Source organism: Lepidochelys kempii, chromosome 7 (genome assembly GCF_965140265.1).
Source record: "Lepidochelys kempii isolate rLepKem1 chromosome 7, rLepKem1.hap2, whole genome shotgun sequence".
NCBI classification, from domain to species: domain Eukaryota; kingdom Metazoa; phylum Chordata; order Testudines; family Cheloniidae; genus Lepidochelys; species Lepidochelys kempii.
Genome location: NC_133262.1, coordinates 111,468,647 through 111,494,145, shown reverse-complemented (window position 1 = coordinate 111,494,145; position 25,499 = coordinate 111,468,647). Strand labels below are relative to the sequence as shown.

The window sequence follows — 25,499 nt, the reverse complement described above, 5'->3', positions numbered from 1 at the left end:
GTAAAACCAAAGGATGGAAAGGAATTCTTTAGTTTTCAGGTTTTTAAACTTAATCACATACCAAATTTAGAATGGCTATCAGAAAATACCATGGCAACCATGTTATCTAGGACTTTTAAAAATAGACTGAACAAGCGAGCCCTAAGAAAATATATTCTAGGGAATTTTATCTGCTTATATGTGCTTATCATGGTAAGCAAGCACCTAACAATCCTGCATTGATTGTGTGAGATGGACTGCATGATCTAATACGTCTGTCCACCTAAATTCTATGAATCTGATTAATTTGACACACACAAAATTGTAAAATATTTTTTCCAGAAGCTCACACCACCACATCGGTATGCTTTTTCTCTCTGACATTTTCCATCTACACATTCCAGCTGTGTTTGGATAGTTAAACAGTAGTTCACCAGCTGCTAACTATATTTTGAATTTATTATGAAATGGCAATTTTAAATAAAGAGTTAAATTACAGTTTTTAGCATTTAATAGGCATGATGCTGTAAGCTGGTCAGGCACCATTCTAGCATATAAGACTTTGATAACTAAATTACAGTACTTGCTCCACACTGTATGTACTGTAAGTGATTTTTGTCAGTGTTCTTGAGGCTTTGGTTTAGCCTATAAACGGGACAAATAGCAGTCAGAAAGCCAGACAATTTTTTCAGTCAGATAGTAAGGGGATAAATGTTTAGCATGATGCACAGGGAATTAGACACACAATTCCCAAGGATTTCAGCCATTGAAACCCACATGAGTCATGTAGTTAATTCCCTCTGCCAAGTTCTGAATAAAGTATTTACCCTTTAAATGTCAGTATCAGAACAGCCGGTAATATGAGGAAAAAACCTCACTTCAGCAGGAGTTGTTTTCTCACAATTCAGTCTGAAGGGCTAAATCATTCCCATAAATTCACCGATAACTGCTAGATCAAGACTACTAAATGCTTGTGTGGTTTCCTAAGTTGCTTGATAACTTCCACATATGGAAACATGAGAGCTTTCCCCTTCATCATCTGTACAATAGGGGTGCTACATGATAAGCCATGGTGCATTATGTGTGTATCTCTGTGAAAGAGTTAACAGGATTGTCATGTTCTATTTATTTATGTCTTTTGAGTCAATGAAAGATATAAGTTTCAGCTGAACTTAAAAGGATTATCCTTTCACATGTAAACAGTGCATTGAATCGTCACGTACCGTAGACTCAGAGTTACCTCAAGATTTCATTTTATATACCTGTGGAAGGTGAACAACCACCGACCATGCTGCTTAGTGGTCAGACAGGAGGGTGACAGGCCATCTCCCTCTTGAAAACACAGTCCAGTCCTTCAGTGCTTCCCCCATCTCTCCCAGAATTTCCAGTCCTTCCCTTTTAACATAGGGACTTGGGGTCTAGGCCCTTGAACAGTCAAAGTCTTTTCCAGCTGGGTTCTCAACCGAGGTGAATGCTCTTATAATTGTAATATCCTCTTGAAGGGAAACCCTGGTCCACCTCCTCTACTGCTCCAGTCCAGGGCCCTATGGTGGGCAGCTACACTCTACCTTGCAGTGCTATACAACTGCCCCCCAGGCCATCTCCTACCCAAGCCTCCTTTAGCTTCCTAGAGTAAACCAAAGAATTTTCTTCAATAAAGTCTCTGACCTGCACACTCAGTCACCTGACTCTCCTTTATAGGTTTGCACAAGTCTGCACGGTCAGATCTGAGACAATGAGTTCCTGGGCAACACTTCTCCCTCAGAGCAGATGTCTGCTCCCTTCCACGACTCGCCTGCCTCTGAGCTGCTCTGCTTCCCTTTTTAAAGCCCCTGCCTCCAGTTTGTGCAGGCCCTGCAAGCGTTGCTGGACAGGGCTACCTGAGACCAGAGCTGTTCCTTAACCCCTTGTTCTCCAGTGAGGTTTGTATGCCCCATCACAATGCCACAAAAATTTTACAAATTTTTCTACTGAATAGATTCTAGACATGTTGAGTTGAGTCTGAACTTCATACTGTGAAATAACAATTATGCACAGATGTTCATGGTTTCATCTCAAAAGTATCTTGCATAATTCTATTAGGTCTGCACCAGTAACACTTGAGAAAATTTCACTTCTAAACTTAATTTAATTAAGTGATTTTACCTGAATGCTTCAGGTTTTTAACTTTTTCTTCAGAGTTCTGCCACTTTAGTTCTAACTCCTTTTTATCTTCTTCCAGAAGTCCCAGCTGCTGCTGTAGACAACTGATCTCCTTATGTAGTGCTTCATTTTCTAACTTCTCTTCTAATTCTTTAACCTGCAGATGGCAAACACTGGACATTGTTACAATAAAAAATAAATGCTCATTCTGTCTTTTGCCTTGTTGAATAGCTGGGCCATCTACCAGACACTGTAGGCCTTGAGAATATGAGATTAGCAGGAACGCTGTAAACTGCAGTAATATACATGAGAAGACTTTTTAAGCAAACATTTTTGAAAGCGAGTGACAAAGATCTCACTATTAATTTTCTAATCTAACCCCAATTTTGTTTTTACAAACATCTCCAGACCTCAAATGTCTAACTAAGACATTTTTTTTCTTTAGAGATTTGATTGTCTTATTTGAACAGAGTTTCTTCATTTGAAGCAAATATTAATGAGCTGTTTTTTTTTTTTTTTAGTTAACTGGTTCTGTTTAAAGGTTCTAATTTAAACTCACTCCTTCCGCAGTTCATGCAGTTGTCAATGGATGAACTACAGAATGACATCAGATTGAGTGGCAGCATTCAAGTATGTTGAAGCAACCACTTCCATTACTATTAAATATATACAATTTGGTCTAGTTTACAAAAATCAGAGCTTTTCTAAAAGCCAGCTATTACACCTCAAGTATTTTTTTTAAATAAATATATTAAGTGAATGTACCTTTACTGTACACATGAAGAAGGTGCAGCTACTGAGCATTACCTTATGGCAGTGGTCCCCAAACTGTGGTGTGGGGGTCATGGAAGAACGTTCAGGGGAGCGCGGCAGGGCCCAGGCCAGACCCCATGTACCACTCAGCCCTTCTCTGCCCCCACGCTCAGTTCCCACCGCAGCCCCTGGCCCCGGCCCCTGGCTGCAGCCCCTGGCTCCCAACTGCAGGCCCCGGCTCCCAGCACCGACCGCGGGTTTGCTTGTACCCCAACTCCCAGCCAAGGCCCCAGCTGCAGCACCAGCCCCACTCCTGACTGTGGCCCCAACTCCAATGTGGCCTCCGGGGGGGCATGGACAAAAAAGTTTGGGGACCACTGCCCTATGGCATACACACACTAAAAACTAAAGTGATTTATGGGTGCAGATCCTCAGCTAGTGGAAATGGTCATAGATCCACAGATACCATACTACATAGTCTCTTACTTCAGAGATGCCATCTTTCTCATGCCTTTAATAACTATGGGGTTTTCCACAGCACCATATACACACCATTTTGTATAATTTTTATCTTTTTCTATAGTTCCCCGATACTGTGGAATTTATACTTCCTTCTACTGCTCTCATTTTCCTGTATCTCTGGAACCAGGAACCACCTTCTCATTGCAGGATGCCTGGATCCTGCCTTCTCTTCATTTAAATCCTTCCTGAAAAATCCCTGCTTTCCCCAAGGCACATAAATATTAACGCATGTCAATGTGACATCATCATCACCCCTATTAATTTAAAAAGCAACACTCAAACTTATCATCCATTGAGCCTCCTAGTGCTTTGGTAATCCATACTAGCACATGCCTTTATCAGGTTTAGTGGCTGGTTCACAGAAGAGTTAAGCGCCTACTACCAACTACCAGCTAGCGGGGTAATTCCTTTACCTCCAGTGTTAAAGGAGCATGCTTTCAAGACTTTATTCAGGAAAGAACATGCTTAACTCCATCCCTATTCAGGACATAATTTTAAAGTACATGCTTAGCTTTAAGCATGTGCTTACCTGCAGTCTTGAAGAGAGATCCTTTCCTGAATCAGGGTGTAAGTGCTGAAGATTTTGTGTTCAGACCCTATCAATGACCCAAAGAGACAGGGCAGGGACCAGATCTTTGCATTTAACTGTGCTGAGCACATTTAATAAATGGCAATTAATATGAGCTTTGAGAAGCTATCTAAAATCCTACAGTAGGTGAAAAATCTTACACTACCTTTTGCTGGTGTTGATGTCTCTCTTCTTCCAGTGTTTGGGTCAACTTGGCATTTTCATCTAAAGCTTTCAATAGCTGCTGATCAGGAGCAGAATTTTGCAGAAGCAGATGACTTTGTCTTTTCAACTTGTTTTGTTCAATATACATCTGCCGAAAACAACACCCCCGCCAAAAAAAAACTGAATGGTTAAGTAAAGTCTCCCATTTTAACAGGAACCAGATAAATAATAATAAACATAGCGAATCATCTAGCACTGGTTAAGAAACTTGGGGCGGGGGGTAGTTTACAATAGCTAAGTGCATAAAGTGCCTCCTTGTTAAGAGAACTATGTCATTTATTATTAAAATTGTGCGTGTTTGCAACATACTGAAATTAAAGTTCACAGATTTAAATTAGTATTCTCTTAAGAGATTAAAGCTCACTTGGTATACAAGCACTTAGACAGTCAGTTCTTCACTAGATGAGAAATTCAGTCACTGGGATAGGAGCCAAAAGAGCATGGGGTCTGTAACAGTGAACATAGAGAGGCTCATGCCCAATCTAAGTGTCAGGTGGTAGATTTTATTCCTGAAACACTTGCCTAGCTCCCAACACAAGGTGAGTGGGTGGGGTGTGTGCGTGCACGCCTACTCCACAAAGAAGGTGGTGCATTATGGTGTGATTTTAGGCTAGTAAAAATGGGGCTGAGAGAAAGTCTCAACAACTTGCCTTTAAAGCCATTGTTTCCCTTTTAATTTTGAACTTGTTACTTTTCACTTTCCCAAATGTTGATACTCTCGGCCCCATTTCTAGTTCAGGATGTGGGGGTAAATCATCAGGTCGGTGTCACTACTCCAAGCCTTTTAAATAGGCCACTGGGCCCTTGCAAGGGATTGCACAGGCCTTTGCACAGATCAAATATAGAGGGTACTTCCCTTTGTCTGCTGGAGAGCTCCAGGGAGAATTCTGCTTTCTTGCAATAAAATTCCCCAAGGAGATACCCCTGCAGCTCTATGCTGCCACTAACATGGGCTGTGCCTGAAGTCGGGGGGGGTTGGGTGAGCAAGGAATCCAGGACGGGCCCCAAGAGAACCCCATCTTTGTAGCAGAAATGACACGTGTAACTAGGAGAGGAGATTTCTGATGACAATGCTGGGTGTACCAGCACAGCCAGTGTTTATTCTGTGGGAGACACTTTTGATCATTTATGAAAAAAACACCGAGTACAGTGATTGTCCCCGAATTGTTGAAAAACTGATCCACTGTTCAGCAGAATGATTTATGACCAAATTATTATAAATGCAAAGCTCTATGAAATCTTGACAGTTTCCCTCACTGCTTATTTCCTGGCCAAAGTTACCACCACAACAGTCTGACAAACTATTTCTTCCAGTCCACTATTATTGGACTTACTGGTATATTATTAATAAAACGAAATGCAATCAGATGTCTCTGTATTTATTTATTTGGCTAAGTTTTGTAGCAAGTTTCTATCCAGCATTCTGTTGGGCTACATAATGTATTATGGAGGTTGATAATAAAAAGGGAAGCTACTGACCTCACTGAACTTAAAGGCCTTGTCTACACTCCCACTTACTTCGGTGTAACTTATGTCGCTCAGCGGTGTGAATAAGCCACTCCCTTGAGCGACGTAAGTTACACCAACCTAAGCACCAGTGTGGACAGTGCTATGTCGGCAGGAGAATTACCACTGTAGCGCTTCTAATGTAGACCAGCCCTAACTTTTGATACAGTCTAGATGACTCACAAATGCAATCTGATTGCAAAAACAGAGAGAGAATCAATGTGACCTTAATATTAAAAAAGCCAACAAAGAACACCTCTTTGGGTAGAGCTATGCAGTGGGAAAGGCACTAAAGAACGGAAAGCACTCAGTGAAGAGAAAACTATGACTACAGGCTCCAGTCCTGCACTTATATAAAAACAGGGACTGTTGTGGGGGTGTGGGACCACAACACAGCAGAAGTTAGCTTCCTGTGACAACTGCAGTGACGATTCTCTGAAGCAAAGTAATGGTTTATCTTCCTCATGGTCACTTTGAGTAGTGGGCCAGGATTAGGTTTAAGTCAGCCTTGCCCCACCCTTGGTCACCTTCACTTTCAATACAAATCCTGGTCCCCTTCACCTTCCTTTAGAAAAGAAGAAAGAAGAGAGCACAGTGCAGCAAATGGATCAGAGATTTCCTCTGAAGAACTCGCTACATGGAACTAATTGTCCTGGGAAGTACTTATATACTACAGTGATGGGTGCTATACAAAACACTAAGATGGGCAGATGGCTGTATTTCTGCACAGCATTCCCTTCTGCACACTGAAACATGATCGGGGGCCATACTGTCCTACAAATATATGTTAAAAGACCCATTACACAATACTAAAACTGTGCCATAAACTGACCAAAAACAAAGAAGAAATTCAGATTTAAAGCTGACTGCCCATCTGAAATTTTGAATGTCTGGCAGGATTTGTTGGTAGCCCATTATATTACATATACTTGGGTTTTCTAGATCAGGAGATTAAATACATAAAACATCTTTGAAGAGTAATAATTTAACAGCTTACAGGTATTTCTAGAGCATTCCTCACCAGAGTATAAAATCTATTGCCTGCCTGGGAGAGCAAGACAATTGAGTCAGGTAAAGACAATACAGCATTTAATGTTTACAGATTCTCATTACTTGACAGTGGAAGGGATCTTTGACCCTGATATGGCAATGAGCTCCATCCTGGCACCTATGTAGCACCCCACTGACTTCAATGAGGGTCTGCATGGACCCAGTGATCTGACCACACAGATCCCAACTGACTCCATTGAGGTAGCATTCTGAGTCACATATGGAAAATAAAAGACATATTAGAAAAATTGCTTCTATTTTACACCCTCATTTTTACAGCCAGGATCTGTTGGTACCCTGAATGCTTTCTTTTGTGCCTATAATTGATGCTGTCTGCAGTTTACTGCAGCCACTAAATTAGAATCAGAGCGAAAACTTCTTTAAATATCTCTAAAAAAGGCACACTGAAAATCCAGCACGCAGTTATTGTGCATGAGCAGAAGCCATTTTAAAAAGGTTTAATTTCTGTGCCATATTATTTTGGTTTGCACAATATAAGAACTATTAGGCTATCTGGTGGGCTAATATTTAGCAAGGTTTCATTTTTCAGTTGTACTAGAATGAAGCAACATTGCAAATATGTACATTTAAAAATTGCTTCTGGATTGAAATATTTTATGGCCACTTTCAGCCTGTATCACCATTTTATAATTCATCCATAAACCTATGGAAACAAAGGTTATTAATGGAGAGGATGTCACAGTCTTAAACTGGGATAACACATTTCCAGTAAGAATGACAGGCTTGGTTTATTGGAAGGAGAGAGCATTCTTTACTCAGAACCTACACTAACTCAATGCTTCACCAACAGGAGCTTACCATAGTATAAGTGGAGTCTTGGAATCAAACTGATCCCTGAATTTGCACTGCCCTGCACCCTCAATTGTGGTTTAGGATCTGATCCAGCTCTACTGTAGTCTATGGGAATCTTTCCATTGACTTCAAAAGGTGCCGGATTGGGTCCTCAAATGGGGTGTGTAATGCTACAAAACCACAATGGTCGCATTTTACACTCACTTTGCACTGGTGTCTGTGATTTACAGAAGAGGCAAGGTAAAGAAGAATCAGGACTGGGAACTTCAAAGTTACACCACAGATCAATTTGGCATATGGAGTCTTGAAACCAATAATGCCACTGATAAACAACAAAGTCACTCAGTCACACAGAATAGTTGCCCCCAGTGAAATTTAAGTCCTCTCTGAAAAGAAGGACAGAACACGAGAAAACAGCATAACAGTTTCTCTATAATTCTGATGTGGAAAAGTGTTTAGTAGCCCAAATTAAGGTGCATGCAATATGTTATTAATAGAGCTGGTCACAGGGTTTTCAGTCAACACACTTTCCTGCTGAAAAACGGGATTTTGTCAAAAAACTCAAGTGTATTCATGTGAAAAAAACTGAATTTTTTTTCAAAATTTTCTTGACAAGTTTCAAAGCTAAATGAAAATTTTTACTTCAGAATTGAAAAATTTGTTTTCAAAATTCCAGATTTCGATCCCTTCACTCCCTTTTTTGCCAACAAATCTAAAGGACTGAATGATGGCTATAATTTGGGGAGGGTTCTGGTTCCCTTTGTGCACTCTAACTTTTCCAAACTACCTCAGCTTTTGAAAGCCTACTGAGTGGCAAAAGGAAACATTAAACACTGCAACTTAGCCCATCAGTAGATTTTGAAAAAAAACGGAGAAAATTGTAATAATTTTATTTCAAGGTTTTCCTGTGAAAATCAAACACTTTCTATCAAAAAACTGAGTGAAAACTTTTTGTTCAAAAATTTCACAGAAAACTGCCTGGGTTTTTCGACTACCTCTACTTTATTACTTTTTTAAGCATCACAGATAATGTACATGGTGCTTACAATATGGAGAAATGGAGATTTCTAAGCCAGAAAATACTTCGTATGTATGAGCTTGATTCTGTAATCGTGCATGGGAATAATTTATTCACATGAATAGTCCCACTGACTTAAAATATTATACCTATGCTTAAGTATTTGCAAGATCAGGCGCTAAATTAAGGGAACAAAACAGGATAGGACAGAAAATATTAAGTGAAGCAAAATGAGAGGGTAAAATATGATTATACGCTCACTTGGGAGGTCAGTTTGTCTGCACTAAATAAAAGACAATTTTTATTATATATAAAAATTAAATGTCCAGGACCATCTAATTAAAACACATTTCAGCAGCACAGAAACTTGCACATAGCACCAAAATATCAAAGTGTTTGCCGACAGGGCAAAAGAATGTTCTCCAATTAACATTTTCCTGTTTTAGCATCATATAGAATGGATTATACTACTCTATATATTTCTAAGGCACCTAGCCTTGTTGTATTTGGATGCCACTGAATCCATTTAGAAACAGATCAGATGCTTCTTGGAAGAGGAGCAAATCTCTTAACCCTCTTCCCAACAGATTAAATGGCTGACTTCAGAGGAATCAGATCTAGGCGGTACACTTTCTAGTGCACACAGCTTTGGCCATTTCACAAGTCTGTTCCCAGATGAAAGCTTGATGAGAGAGATTAGTCTTGTATCATGCTCTAAAGGTGGCAAGATTCAAGCTCAGGGTCTAAGACCTAAACATATCCCTCCTCTATTTCAATTATTTTCAGTTCAACCAGCTAGGCAGTGAATTAATTATTGTTACTAGGCTTGGAAGGATTACCTTATCAATAAATGTCAATTTTGTCATTTTCACATAAAAATATTTCCTCAGAAGATAATCAAAATTTATAGATAGACAAAGAAAAATGCTGCTGGAAAGATTAGTAGAGTTTGATGTAAGGATATTTATTTTGTATATTTGACAGGAGATGTTGACAATTTGTGTTTTAACAGTTACAAAGCTTTAACTTTTTGAATCTCAACATCTACTGTCATTAAATAATTCTTGTCTGACTCCTCCCATTATTCCCTGCAACTGTGAAAATTTAAATACATAAAAGTAAAAAAAAAAATGCTTAAAAATAAACAGATATTATCCATCAAAAGTTAAAAGTTGAATTCTGCCAAGCTTAATTATTACATACCAGCTTTTCTTAAGCCGTCCTTGGCAATACATAGACGCAGGTTTGCATAACAGAAAAGTCTTTCCAGGAGCACAGGTCTTGTGGTATCCACTTGCAGACATGCCACATGGTCATTATAAATGACTCAAACGCTATTAATGGCTCCAAACGAGAGTTCTGGTGCAGCTCATCACTAATGCAACACACTCAGATCTCTGACTCAATTGCATGGAATTGCATGAGGGGCACAGGTCATCATCGTTTGTAGCAATTATGACAGTCCTTCTTAACAGTCACAAAAAGAATAACAGCATCTGTGCTTTTTATATAGGAAGCTTCAATCCTGGATTAAATAAAGTGCCAACCAAGCACTTTCACTGGACCCCATAATGAGAAGGGGCATCCCGAAGATAAAGTTAAACACAGACACTGTACTGTACAGTTGATGTACACATACAGACACATTGTACTGTATATACACACTTTTAAAATGCATCTGTAACAGTCAGGCATTGAGAGGAAAATTAAAGCAAGCTGCAGGCAGGGCATGGTACAGGGTTCTTTCAAAACCTATATTAAAAAGGGGACTATAAAAATGTGAATTTACCCCTGGATATATCCTAGGTTGGCCTCTCAAAATATACCAGCTGAATCCAAACCATTCTGCCGCTCACTATAAACATTTACAGAAGCCTCTTTCTTTCACCAAGTGATGTGTTTCAGGCAGTGACTGTACCATACCCAAAGTAAGAGCAGCCCTAATAAACCTGCACAGCAACTCTACACTTGCTTTTCATTTCTTTCACATACAGGCAGCATAAAACAACAGCCTTGCACTCTAATTTGGAGGAACATACTACCCCATTTCTCAGCAAGGTTTCAAAAGTAATTTCAGGTGCAGGTATTGTATAGGAGCCAACGAGAGATGCTAACAAAGTGTCTACAAGAACTTTACAAGTATCATTGTAAAGCAAGATACATGCTTAATAAATCTTTTATATTTAATATTTTATTAAGCATATGTGATTGCAGCATTAAGATCCTTAGCTCTGCTCCCCCTCCCTCCTCACCCCACCCCTCGTCCAGCACCGTCATATCTTCCTTTTCATTTGTGTTTATGGTACCTAACAGTTTGCTTTCCTTTGTGGAATATTGTTTTTCAGGTCTAGCCTCTACATTATTGCTGTGGCCTTCAAGATCCCCTCTCTGCGCCTTTGTTTTCTTGTATAGCATTTCACAAAAAACTGATGAATCTTAAAATGTCTCTTAAAACATGACACTAGCATTTTGATTACGCTTGCCAAGATCCCTAGGTTAACAGCCCTTGCTTATTCAGGTGGATACAGATTTTCTATTCCCTCATCTGTCCTGTCCCCCCCACTCCCCCCGCACCATTTATTTAGTCCTTTTATTCAGATTCCTGTAGCTTTTACAAAGGATGACTCACTTTAAACCCTTTTTCTTTCTCCCCCCTTCCTCACCACAGCTGACAATATTTACTCAGTTTCTTCAGAACCTCTAAAGAGAATGAATTCTAATGTTTGAAGTTACATCATTTTTGATTAATTAAATACATATTATGGTGGTGCTAGCAGAACGACTATAATTAAAGCTGCACTGGATTTTTTTTTTTTAAATCAAAAGCTTTGATTTTCAAGTGTTCTCTCATTCCTATGTGTGTGCGCGCTCGCTCTCTCTCTCACCTGCACCAAGCACACACACTCCCCTCCCAACTGCCTGCACTTCAGAGGCAGATCCTCATCCCTTATAGCAAAGACAGGGGGCACAAACAGCATCACACATAAATGCACCCTATTCCAGCTGCCGGCACGGTTTCCTGACTCCCACTATCTCAGTAGTAATGGTATCCTAAGAGTGTCACCTGGGAGATGCATAACCACACAGGGAAGGGTTTGATTTGAATGGGTGGGCCCTGTCCTCCACCTACTAGACATGCAGAGCTCCCACTGAAATTAAGAGGAGCTGCAGGTGTTCAATCTCTTTAAATAAATAAATAAATAAATAAATAAATAAATAAATAAATAAAGGCCCCTCTAGGTAAAGGGCCCCTGTTTTCAAAATAAAAAGCCAGGACAATATTTCTTGGCTCACAAAATAGTCATATAAAAGACAGAAGTGCACTATGATAAAGCATGTTTGCTGGCATTGCTATTACTCAACAGGGACACATGCATATTACTTAGAGTGGTGGCTTCTTTCCAGGAACAGTGTTCAGAATGAGTTTATCATGAAGCTCTCAATAAGTGTGGTTAACATTAACTTTGAGCGAAAGAATGGCTTTGACAGGGTCTCCGCTCACTCCAAATACCTTTCATCACAATGAACGCTCGCTCCACTGGCCTATGTGTTCCTGGTATACTCAAAGCAAATTCTATTCCATTTAGCAAAATTTTTAACACCTATTCTACAGTTATAAAGAAAAAATCCACCTTACTGACAAAATGAGACATCAGAGCACTTCAAGACATCCCAAAAGATATTCCTGGCATAGGCGCTGACTCTGTGGGTGCTCTGGGGCTCAAGCACCCACCGAAAAAAATAGGGGGTGCTCAACACCCACAGGGCTGGATTAATTTTTTGTGGGCCCCATCACCCAAACTGTGGCCCCGCCCCCTGCTGTACCCCAAGGCCCCACCAGCCACTTCACCCCGCCCTCTGCCCCCCCGATGCTCCACCCCACCCCCACTCTGCCTCTTCACCCCAAGGCTCTGCCAGCGCTCTGCCCCAAGGCCCCGCCCCTGCTCGGCCTCTTCCTATGAAGCCCCACCCCCACTCGGCCTCTTCCCGAAATGCCAGAGATAACATCATGCAGTCATTATAAAATCATATCCAACCAATGTGTTAAAAATCATATTTTGTTAAACACATTTCTTCTATGCCTCCAATCCTGCAGTCAGCTGTGTGAGTGTATTCTTGTGCCCACATGAAGCCCCACTGAGCTTCACATGAGTGCCAGGATCTGCTTGCATAGATGTGACTGCAAGGTCGTGGTCTGTGCATTTAACACCACCTCATATTATTAAAGGGATACCAACTAGAAATCGACGTCAAAATTATTAAAAGTAGTTTCAAATACTCCTGTCCCTGAGTCCCTCTAAAAATGCTGATTTTACAATCATATTTTCCAATATTTTAACATTTTTTCTCTCTCCCGCTGCTCATAAAAGACCCAAACTAACAATAGGGGAAATTGAATATACAGGGGAAACAGTAAAATGGACTTCATACTAATTGCCGCTATCTCGGCTTGTACACCAGGGATTGAACCAGGGACCTCCAGCGCGGAAAAGATTTAGTAGAGCACTTGAGCTAAAGAGTCAGGCTCTCCACATGAGAGCTGTGACAGACCCATATCCTCTATGGGTTGGTCACAAAGGAGGAGATGCAACACACTGACCAGTGGGTTATGCTGTCAAATGCATAACATAAACCAAACTGAAAAAACAAATAATCTTAGGTGTTATTTGCAACAATAGATTAAAAATTAATAAAGGAGTGATTTTAAGATTAAAATCCCCCCTTTTAATATATACTTTACTTTTTGCCACTTTTCTTTGTTTAGTCTTTCTTCAGTGTCAGAATTCAGTGAAGTCAAAAAAGTAATCACTTACACTCTTATGGCAGTTTCTACAGTCAATTTCACTTTTATGTTCTCTTACACTGGCACAATACTGCAGTGTTTGGGTAACAAACTTTGAATTTATACTAAAACACAGCTTACATATTTTTTTTTCAATTTTGAAAATATTTCAGTTCTGTAGGTACTTTTGTTTTGCTTTTATTTTCATTCAGTTTGGCCCATAATACCAAACAGTGTCCCTGTACATTTTGACAAATATCCTAGCTCCGTAGATACAAATTGCTTATCTCTGACAGAGGCAACAATCTCTGCATCATCCAGTATTCAGAAGTAAATAACTGTGCTGCACTTCAGAAGGGAAAGCTAAAGGAGTGGTAAGAAGTGCAAAAGACTTAGCAAAATGTAGGGTCTGAAAGGTGATCCTTCATAACCCTGTATGTTGGTTTTCAGGATATAAAAATTATATGGACATAATCGCAGGCAAACATGGGGGGAAATGGTAATAAAACAGCAGCAACTGTATACTCCCAGGAGACTTAAAGGAGGAGAAAAATTGCGGCCACTTACCCATGGTAAGTGTGATGAGTAAGTTAAACTATCCGAAGATCAAAGTATTCAGAGCAAGACAACACAATCTAGAGGTAAATATTTTTATTATATAGAGAGAGATGATAATTCACTTCAGTTTCCACATCTGTAACTGCTTTTGTTTTAAATACACTGAGGTGGAGTTTCAGGTATGGTTTTTGATCTATAAAAGACCATTAGGCCCCGATTCAAAACTCTTTAAAAAAATAAAATAAAATAACCCAACGGAAAGGTTCCCATTGACTTCAACTAGCCATAAATGGTCAGAGAAGCTCCTACCGGAGACTGCCCATCTCCCCTTGCCATACTTCCACAGTTGTGACCAGTGGAAGCATTCAAGCTCCAGGTCCCTTGATATTAAAAGAAGAGGGTCTGCCAGCAAGATGTTCAAGAGCTTCAGGACTTTGGAAAACTCTCCCCTTCTTGGTCCAAACAGACCCCAAGGCAGGGGCGGGCAAACTTTTTGGCCTGAGAGCCGCATTGGGTTTTGGAAATTGTATGGAAAGCTGGTTAGGGGAGGCTGTGCCCAACCCCCCTGCTCCCTGCCCCCTTACCGTGCTGCCTGGAGCACTGGTGGCTGGCGGCGTGACAGCTGCGCTACCCGGCTGGAGCCGGCCACACACCGCGCAGCACAGAGCACCGGGTCAGGCCAGGCTCTGCAGCTGCGCTGCCTCAGGAGCTCACAGCCCCATCACCGCAATGAGTTGAGGCTGCAAGGGAGGGAGAACAACGGGGGAGGGGCCGGGGGCTAGCCTCCCAGGCCCGGAGCTCAGGGGCCGGGCAGGAGGGTCCCACGGGCCGAATGTGGCCCGTGGGCCATAGTTTGCACATCTCTGCCCTAAGGGCATACTTCAAAGACCATCTCTTTCCCTAGGCGTTTGTGGTTGGAAGGGTGTGTGCTGAGGGCCATATAAGAAAGAATGATTTTTGTTCTGTTCAGTGGATGATTTTTGTTTCCCTTTTGACTGGTCATTCGGGGGAGGCTGCTAGATTTACTCTAGTTGGTACTGTACAAGAGCATTTTTAACATATGGCAGATGCCTTCAGGCACTCTCTTATGTATCACGTAAATCCAAATCTGCTTTGGTTACTAACTCATTAATCAAACAATTAAGGGTTTAGTAACTGAACTGTACCTGACTGAAACACGCCTGTACGCAGTGGTTCAAGACTATGGGCTTGTCTACACAGAGACACTGGTCCTGACTGTCAGTGGGATTCGGGCTCCTAGCTACCTAAATCCTTTTTGAAAATGAGATTTAGGCTTTCAAGCCAGGTAGGCATTGCAACAGTAAGTGTAGTAATGCCTAAATACTAGAGCTGTTGATTAAATGCAGTTAACTCATGCAATTAACTAAAAAAAAATTAATTGCAATTGCCGTTTTAATCGCATTGTTAAACAATAGAATACCCATTGAAACAGTATTTTTCAACTCACCTCATAAAAGTACCGTAATGCAATCTCTTTATCGTGAAAATGCAACTACAAATGTAGATTATTTTTTGTTACATAACTGCACTCAAAAATAAAACAATGCAAAACTTTAGAGCCTACAAGTCCACTCAGTCCTACTTCTTGTTCAGCCAATTGCTAAGACAAACAAGTTGGTTTACATTTACAGGCGATAATGCTGCCCGCTTCTTATTTACAATGTCACCGGAAAGTGAGAACAGGCATTTGCATGGGACTTTTGCAGCCGGCATTGCAAGGTATTACATGCCAGACATGCTAAACATTCATCTGCCCCTTCGTGCTTCAGCCACCATTCAAGAGGACATGCTTCCATGCTGATGATGCTAGTTAAAAAAATAATGCATTAATTAAATTTGTGACTGAACTCCTTAGGGGAAAATTGTATGTCTCCGGCTCTATTTTATCTGCATTCTGCCATATATTTCATGTTATAGCAGTCTCGGATGATGACTTAGCACACGTTCATTTTAAGAACACTTTCGCTGTAGATTTGACAAAATGCAAAGAAGGTACCAATGTGAGATTTCTAAAGATAGCTACAGCACTTGACCCAAGGTTTAAGAATCTGAAGTGCCTTCCAAAATTTGAGAGGGACGAGGTGTGGAGCATGCTTTCAGAAGTCTTAAAAGAGCAACACTCCATTGCGGAAACTACAGAACCCAGACCACCGAAAAAGAAAATCAACCTTCTGCTGGTGACATCTGACTCAGATGATGAAAATGAACATGCGTCAGTCCGCACTGCTTTGGATTGTTATAGAGCAGAACCCATCATCAGCATGGACGCATGTCACCTGGAATGGTGGCTGAAGCACGAAGGGACATATGAATCTTTAGAGCACCTGACATGTAAATATCTTGCGACACCAGCTACAACAGTGCCATGAGAACACCTGTTTTCACTTTCAGGTGACATCGTGAACAAGAAACGGGCAGCATTATCTCCTGCAAATGTAAACAAACTTGTTTGTCTGAGCGATTAGCTGAACAAGAAATAGGACTGAGTGGATTTGTGAGCGCTACAGTTTTACATTGTTTTGTTTTTGAATGCAGGTTTTTTTTGTACATAGTTCTACATTTGTAAGTTCAATTTTCATGATAAAGAGGTTGCACTACAATACTTGTATTAGGTGAATTGAAAAATACAATTTCTTTAGTTTTTTACAGTGCAAATATTTGTAATCAAAAATAAAGTGAGCACTGTACACTTTGTATTCTGTGTTATAATGGAAATCAATATATTTGAAAATGCAGAAAACATCCAAAAATATTTAAATAAATGGTATTTTATTATTAACAGTGTGATTAATCACAATTTTTTTAATCGCTTGACAGCCCTACTAAATACCTTTAAAAATCTGGGCCAAGGTGCACGGTAAGCCAGGGTGTTTTCAATTTCAAAAGAACAGTAATACCAAAGTACACCATGGAACTTTCACTGCACAGAGCAGGGTCCACATGGCTAGCTAGCATGTGGCAAGGTAGCGCACTGTAGATTCACACCCCAACTTGCTGCACACAAAGTCTCCATGTAGACAACCCCTTACTGTTACTCTCAGACATACTATATCTTTACTAGTTTAAGTAGCTGAAACATTGTTCCACAGTTTCTGGGATTATTGGGAGCAGGTTTTTTGTTTTTTTTTTTAAAATACAGTAACAGCATAAGACATGTTTCCTGAAGAACGATGTGTTGCAGATCTAGTTCAGCATGTTGTCGTTCTTGTTGACATATTCATTAGGATTGTCCTTGGCAACAGGCTGCAGTTCTCTGAAAAAAGTGTATAGCCAATGACACTTGATAACCTGCCAGCTGTCTAATGAAGGCTTTTCTTTTTAGAGTGGTTCACTGTCATCCTTGTCTCGCTTTTCTATTTTCAGTGTGGATATGATGCACAGGAATGCAAAAGGGGCAGTGTGCTCGTTGAGCTGACTGTGACGTGTATCAGAAGATGGTAGATGCCTGTATTTGACTATTTTAATTATAAATATATAGGAAAAAAAATCAGACCAACCACCTGCAAACAAATAAACACGGGAATCTTCTCTGGCAAATGCTGGCCTCCTTCGCCCTACTCTTACTCTATTTCTGTTGCCTGTACTAGTCTTTTTTTGATACAATTTTCAAAGGAACAATAGGTAATTCATGTCTATGTAGACAGTCCAATCCTGCAAAGCCTTAAAAACATGAGTACTCCTTATTCGCTGAAGCAGTCCGATTGAAGTCAATGGGACAGATCCTACACTGAAGTAAATTGTTACAGCTTTGAAATTATTGGAAGCTAAATGCCTAGATGCTTTTGAAAATCCCACTAGATATGCATCTTGTCTTAAGCTACCTAACTACCCTTTAATATCTGGCCCTAAATGAATGAGTGATAATCTAGTGGAACAGAATACCCTCGTCTCTGAAACTCTTATCTTTCTCCGTGACTATCTGTACTAACGAATAGCTGGTCCAATTATTCAAATGCAAAGCTGAACAGGAACTAGAAACAGTTTTTGCTGTGCGTACAGCAGCAATGCACTAGTTGTGGAGCTGGAAAGCCTTATAAGCGTCATGCTGTCAGCAGAGACCCTCTCTTGGCTTATGGGCTGTTGGGAGGGGAGACTGAACCTGGTACCTTTGGTTCTAAAAGCCTCTAAGAAACCCAGCTCTGCTAGCCAAGGCTATAGCAGGCTCATCAACCTCTGTATGTGGCCCAGTCACCAGCAGGAGGAGGACAAAGCATAGCACTGTGTGGTTGTGGGCTACACTCGCAGTGTCTTCCTCCCCTAAAGAGCCCCCAGTTCTTTAAGGATTCAGAGTGGTAGACATGTTAGTCTGTGTCAGCAAAAAGAACGAGGAGTCCTTGTGGCACCTTAGAAACTAAAATTTATTTGGGCATAAGCTTTCGTGTACACAAACGAAAAACTATTTCCCTATGCTAATTTTTCCCCTACTGTTACTCACACCTTCTTGTCAACTGTTTGAAATGGGCCCTCCTGATTATCACTACAAAAGTGTTTTCTCTCCTGCTGATAATAGCCCACCTTAATTGATTAGTCTCGTTAGAGTTGGTATGGCAACACCCATTTTTTCATGTTCTCTGTGTGTGTGTGCGTGTCTTCCTACTGTATTTTCCACTGCATGCATCCGATGAAGTGGGTTTTAGCCCACGAAAGCTTATGCCCAAATAAATTTGTTAGTCTCTAAGGTGCCACAAGAACTCCTCATTCTTTCAGTTCTTTAAGTTCATACATAGCCTACCTCGGGCTCTCAGATCAACAAAGCTTGGGGGTTTTTGGAGGTTTTTTTTTTTTAAAAAATTTTCTACAACTCGCTTCACAGATGAAGCATTATGAATACCCAGGTCAAGACAAAGATGTAGTTGGCAAACACTGCATCCAGTAAACATATCCACTCCCTTCCATAATCTCCTAGTCAAAAAATGCCCTTAAACACACAATATGATCACTAGCATAGTGGGTGTAGTTAGATGCACAGGAGTTATCAAGCAGAGATTTCATGAAAGACTTGGTTAAAAAAATAAAAAGCCTGCCAGTTGGCCAAAAGAAATTTCATGCCCAGGAAACCACGTTCTATTTGCCTGCCTGCACCCAGGTGTTCAAATTGAACGGACATTTCAAATGAGACCTAACATGCTTCTACCGTTCACAACACTGCAGTTTTTCCAATTCTTATTTTACTATGAGTCTTGCAATATTTGGTGTTCTCCTTAAAACCCTGGGTTCCAGAGTCACATGATTATTTGAGAATCTCAGCTTCCATTAAAGAAAAGTTTTCTAGCCCACATAGTTATGGAGAAAATGCTTGATAACATAACCCACGTGTACCCTAAAGCTCAAAAACCAGGAAGCAAAGAAGAAGAGCATTATTTTTTTATATTGCATGAGTTTTAAGCCAATCTAATGATTTTTCAGTGCTTGGGATTGGCAAGATTGCGCTAGAGTTTATTAGAATTCCCATGGCGAACAATATGGCCACCTAAAACAGTAGTTTTCAACCTTTTTTCCTTTGCAGACCCCTACAAAATGTAAAATGGAGGTGCGGACCCCTTTGGAAATATTAGACAGTCTGCAGACCCCCAAGGGTTGGCCGACCACAGGTTGAAACTCACTGACCAAGAAGGTATTGGGACAGTTATCACAGACATTCCATAATGTTCTCTCAAAGCTCATTTTCTTCTTGCAGAGTAACAGCCGTGTTAGTCTGTATTCACAAAAAGAAAAGGAGTACTTGTGGCACCTTAGAGACTAACCAATTTATTTGAGCATAAGCTTTCGTGAGCTACAGCTTATGCTCAGATAAATTGGTTAGTCTCTAAGGTGCCCCAAGTATTCCTTTTCTATTTCCGTCTTTGTATTTTCACAACACTGAAATCTGCTCATGCCTCTCCCCCGCGCAGAGGATTGTTTGAAGTCTTCACCAACACTGGGTCTCTTCTGAAGACATATTCCAAACTGCAGACATATTTGCACATATCTGAATATCAAACTGTCTCATATTTCTTTGGCTGGGTTCACATATTTTGCCAGTAAATGTATTCCACTCCAAACCAGAGTGAAAAAAGAAAGTCGTCCTTGCAACATTAAGCCCATATTCTGGGAATATAAATTCTCATGTTATGACTGTCTGAGCCCTCTCAAATTTAATAGCAAAACTTAAAAAATGAAATAGAGGGAAATGTTACATTTATATTAATAAATTAAATTGGTAAAATGTATTACAGTTTGCACTTCTATGGCACTTACCACACAATGATCCTAAAATGTCTAATGAACATTGTAGAATTACTCCTCAAACATACCTGTGAAGTAGGTATCGTTAGATCCATTTTACAGATGGGGAAATGGACGCACAAAGGTTAAGTGACTTGCTCAAGGCCACAGAAAATGGTCCGTAAGAGGTCTGGGTTCCAAACAGTCTGCTTTAGCCATAAAACCATCAAAACCTGTTCTCACCTCTTTGTTTTTTACAAGACCCATATTTTATGGAATTCTTTCATCTGCAGGATTTCTGTTGATCTACCCACCTCTTGTGCAAATGACTCCGCTTTCTTCCGTAGATTCTTTTCCAACTCAAAGTTTTCCTGGAGTTCTTCATATTCTTCCACAGCCAGTACAGACACTATTTAAAAAACGAAAACAAAAACAGACAAGGATGAATAAAAACAGGCTAGCAAAGAAATTAACAAAGGTACAGTTTGTTTGATCAGGCCATGGGATAAGATTGCTCAATATATTTTGATCCCTTACAAAGAACATAAAAATGTTTAGTTTTATAGGTCCATATTTCCAACCACCTGTACTATTCTGATTTTGTTTTGCCCTCCTTTTCTCCCCTAAACTTCCTCTTTATATGTGTAACCACTGGACTATTCGATACTGCATTATTTCCCTCTAGTCCTAAACTGTTGTGTAGTGTTGTTACGGACTGCTACCGAATTGAATTCCACTCAGAGATGGTTACCTGTCAATGGTGGGTGATATGACACACACAATTTACTTATAATTTATGTACGTCTCTGTGTGTACACACAGAATCATAGAATATCAGGGCTGGAAGGGACCTCAGGAGGTCATCTAGTCCAACCCCCTGCCTGAAGCAGGACCAATCCCCAATTTTTGCCCCGATCCCTAAATGGCACCCTCAAGGCCTGAACTCACAACCCTGGGTTTAGCAGGCCAATGCTCAAACCACTGAGCTATCCCTCCCCGCTGTGCACATGCTCCCCATGTGTACATGCACATCCCAAGCTTTGTAATGTATGGAAAGTACTTTGGGATATTTCTGGTTATATAAACATAAAAAAGGACATTATTTCTATTATTTGTCTCATGTCCTGTAACACTTGCAGTACATGGTGCGAAGTTGACTATACCCCATATCGAATTCTCTAAATTAACTTTTCCTCCCATAAAAATTTCAACAATACTTATTCATGTATTAAGACCTACGAAGTATGCTATTACCCCAACACCTTTATCCATCCATCTAGGCTTTTAATAATGGGACCCACTCTGACGGGTTGGATCACAGAAACCCTCTTGGGGGTGCCACTCATGTGCCAAGGCTACTTCTGCCCCTGCTTTCCCTGCCAGCTTGGGACTCCAGCACCCTGTCTTGCTGAGCCAGACACGCCAGTCTGCTCCAGCACAGACCCAGGGTCTGAACCACGTGCCCCAAAGCTGCAGACTAACTGAAAGCAACTTAGGAAGTGTTCCTGTCTTTGACTCTCAGATGCCCAACTCCCAATGGGGTCCAAACCCCAAATAAATCCGTTTTACCCTGTATAAAGCTTATACAGGGTAAACTCAAATTGTTCGCCCTCTATAACACTGATAGAGAGGTATGCACAGCTGTTTGCGCCCCCCAGGTATTAATACATATTCTGGGTTAAGTAAAAAGTGATTTTATTAAATACAGAAAGTAGGATTTAAGTGGTTCCAAGCAGTAACAGACAGAACAAAGTGAATTACCAAGTAAAATAAAATAGAACACGCAAGCCTACGTTTAAGAAAACTGAATGCAGATAAAATCTCACCCTCAGAGATATTTCAATACGTTTCTTTCACAGACTGGATGCCTTCCTAGTCTGGGCACAATCCTTTCCCCTGGTACAGCCCTTGCTCCAGTTCAGGTGGTAGCTAGGGGATTTCTCATGATGGCTGCCCCCTTCATTCTGTTCCACCCACTTGTATCTCTTCTGCATAAGGTGGGAATCCTTTGTCCCTCCGGGGTTCCCACCCCTCCTTCTCAATGGAAAAAGCACCAGGTTAAAGATGGATTCCAGTTCAAGTGACATGATCACATGTCACTGTAAGACTTCATTACCCACTTGGCCAGCACACATGTATACAAGAAGACTTACAAGTAAAACAGAGTCATCTACAGTCAATTGTCCTGGTTGATGGGAGCCATCAAGATTCCAAACCACCATTAATGGCCCACACTTTGCATAATTACAATAGGCCCTCAGAGTTATATTTCATATTTCTAGTTTCTGATACAAGAGTTATACATTTATACAAATAGGATGACCACACTCAGTAGGTTATAAGCTTTGTAATGATACCTTACAAGAGATCTTTTGTATGAAGCATATTTCAGTTACATTATATTCACACTCAACCACATACTTTCATAAATTCACACCCACCACTGTGGCTAGTTAAAACCAAATCCATGAAAGGTCACTGGCTTAAATTTCATTCTTATTTTCCATGAGGCTGTTAAGCTCAGAAAAAAATCAGCCACGTTTTGCTTCTTTCCACCCTCCTACCTCTTCCTCTTTTTCTCTGGTAATGACGTTGCAATATTTCGAGAGACAGATTGTTATTTCATTGTTGTTGCATACCACTGAGCAAGGGATAAGACGAGGCTGCGCCATTCCTCCACCCACATATTATAGGAAGGAATAAGCAAGTGCACTATATCTACTTACTCTGTCATACCTGGACTCAAGTTACCCTGTAACGAGCACAGGGATGTAAATGGGGACCTATTCCCCTGTGTCAGGATGCTCCACAATCTAGCCCTATAAGCATAATACTCAATCCATAAAAAATTGTTGCATATTTTGTAAAGCAGAATGCATTTCCAGGAAACTGACATTTGGCTACCAGAGATTAATGGGCTCTGTATCAACGGGTCTCCTTACATCAGAGACCAATGAGATCGCAACAAGAAGGTAATATCAGTACAATTGAGTGTAATGTATTAAAACAATGGTCATACAAGTGAGACTGATATCGCTGCCTAAAAAATTAGCCATAGCGAGGCATTGTGCAAACTTCCTCATATTGTTCTGCCCATACACCTCAATCCTGACCTGCGAGTAATATCAATAAACCCTTAAAAAAAGTCTCTTAATGACTACTTGCACACATTGCTCTCTCAATGCACTTCAGCTCTAACTGACTAAGGACTAGTTTTCAGAGTAATGACATACAATTTCAAACACCACCCTCAGTAAATCCCCTGCCTCTTTGGAGACCAGCTTAACTATGTCTAAAGCAAAGCACTGTCAGTGGTACTTTGTGACATGGATTATAGGCTGCTAAAATCCAACTGATTATCAAACTACATTTCAAAAAGAAAATTCTTGAACAAAACAATTAGAAAAACTTACGATAATTCACCAATCCTGGCCAAAATCATTCATTCATTCTACATGTACAGAACTCTGCAACAGAGTTGCACGGTATACAAGAGTTAACAGGAATAGGGTGTATGACAACTAGCAAATCGGTAATCTCCAGTGCTCTGCTAGCTCACACAAAGCATAGAGGGATCAGCCTATGTTCAAGTAATTTCGGCTGTCTATGTATACTATCTTCGAGGTAGTAGGGCATTTCTACTACATGCATCATAGAATCATAGACTTTAAGGTCAGAAGGGACCATTATGATAGTCTAGTCTGACGTCCTGCACAACGCAGGCCTCAGAATCTCACCCACCCACTCCTGTAACAAACCCCTAACCTATGTCTGAGCTACTGAAGTCCTCAAATCGTGGTTTAAAGACTTCAAAGTGCAGAGACTCCTTCAGCAAGTGACCCGTGCCCCACGCTGCAGAGGAAGGCAAATAACCCCCAGGGCCTCTGCAAATCTGCCCTGCAGGAAAATTCCTTCCTGACCCCAAATATGGCGATCAGCTAAATCCTGAGCATGTGCGCTAGACTCACCAGCCAGACACCCAGGAAAGAATTCTCTGTAGTAACTCAGATCCCACCCCATCTAACATCCCATCACAGGCCATTGGGCTTATCTACTGCTAATAGCCGAAGATTAATTAATTGCCAAAATTAAGCTATCCCATCATATCATTCCTTCCATAAACCTATCAAGCTTAGTCTTGAAGCCAGATATATCTTTTGCTCCCACTGCTCCCCTTGGAAGGCTGTTCCAGAACTTCACTCCTCTGATGGTTAGAAACCTTCATCTAATTTCAAGTCTAAACTTCCTGATGGTCAGTTTATATCCATTTGTTCTTGTGTCCATATTGGTACTGAGCTTAAATAATTCTTCTCCTTCCATGGTATTTATCCCTCTGATATATTTGTAGAGAGCAATTATATCTCCTCTCAGCCTTCTTTTGGTTAAGCTAAACAAGCCAAGCTCTTTGAGTCTCTTTTCATAAGACAGGTTCTCCGTTCCTCAGATCATCCTAGTAGCCCTTCTCTGTACCTGTTCCAGTTTGAATTCATTTTTCTTGAACATGGGAGATCAGAACTGCACACACTATTCCAGATGAGGTCTCACCAGTGCCTTGTATAACGGTACTAACACCTCCTTATCTCTACTGGAAATACCTCACCTGATGCATCCCAAGACTGCGTTAGCTTTTTTCACGGCAATATCACATTGGTAGCTCATAGTCATCCTGTGATCAACAAGTACTCCGAGGTCCTTCTCCTCCTCTGTTACTTCCAAGTGATGCGTCCCCAGTTTATAACAAAAATTCTTATTAATCCCTGACTGCATGACCTTGCACTTTTCACTATTAAATTTCATCCTATTACTATTACTCCAGTTTACAAGGTCATCCAGCTCTTCCTGTATGATATTGTGGTCCTTCTCTGTATTGGCAATACCTCCCAGCTTTGTGTCATTCACAAACTTTAGTATATTCCCGCTTTTTGTGCCAAGATCAGTTATTAAAAGATTAAATAAGACTGGTCCCAAAACCGATCCTGAGGAATTCCACTAGTAACCTCCTTCCAGCCTGACAGTTCACCTTTCAGTGTGACCCGTTGTAGTCTCCCCTTTAACCAGTTCCTTATCCACCTTTCAATTTTCATATTGATCCCCATCTTTTCCAATTTAGCTAATAATTCCTCATGTGGAACCGTATCAAATGCCTTACTGAAATTGAGGTAAGTTATCTAAATTGTCTAAAAAATCTGTTACTTTCTCAAAGAAGGAGATCAGGTTGGTTTGGCATGATCTACCTTTTGTAAAACCACGTTGTATTTTGTCCCAATTACCATTGACCTCAATGTCCTTAACTACTTTTGCCTTCAAAATTTTTTCCAAGACCTTGCATACTACAGGTGTCAAACTAACAGGCCTGT

At 40.6% G+C, this 25,499-nt stretch overlaps 1 protein-coding gene across 4 annotated transcripts in view; it reads right to left on the bottom strand.

Annotated features, from left to right (window-relative positions):
* SHTN1 (shootin 1) overlaps positions 1 to 25,499 on the bottom strand; it is a 92,533-nt gene that overhangs the window by 32,113 nt on the left and 34,921 nt on the right. For all 4 annotated transcript variants that reach the window (XM_073354255.1, XM_073354256.1, XM_073354253.1 and 1 more), the window contains 3 exons: positions 20,457 to 20,551; positions 4,131 to 4,277; positions 2,125 to 2,278 (listed from right to left, as the gene is read on the bottom strand). In XM_073354255.1, coding sequence (XP_073210356.1) covers positions 2,125 to 2,278; positions 4,131 to 4,277; positions 20,457 to 20,551 — 396 coding nt within the window. The remainder of the gene's footprint in view (positions 1 to 2,124; positions 2,279 to 4,130; positions 4,278 to 20,456; positions 20,552 to 25,499) is intronic.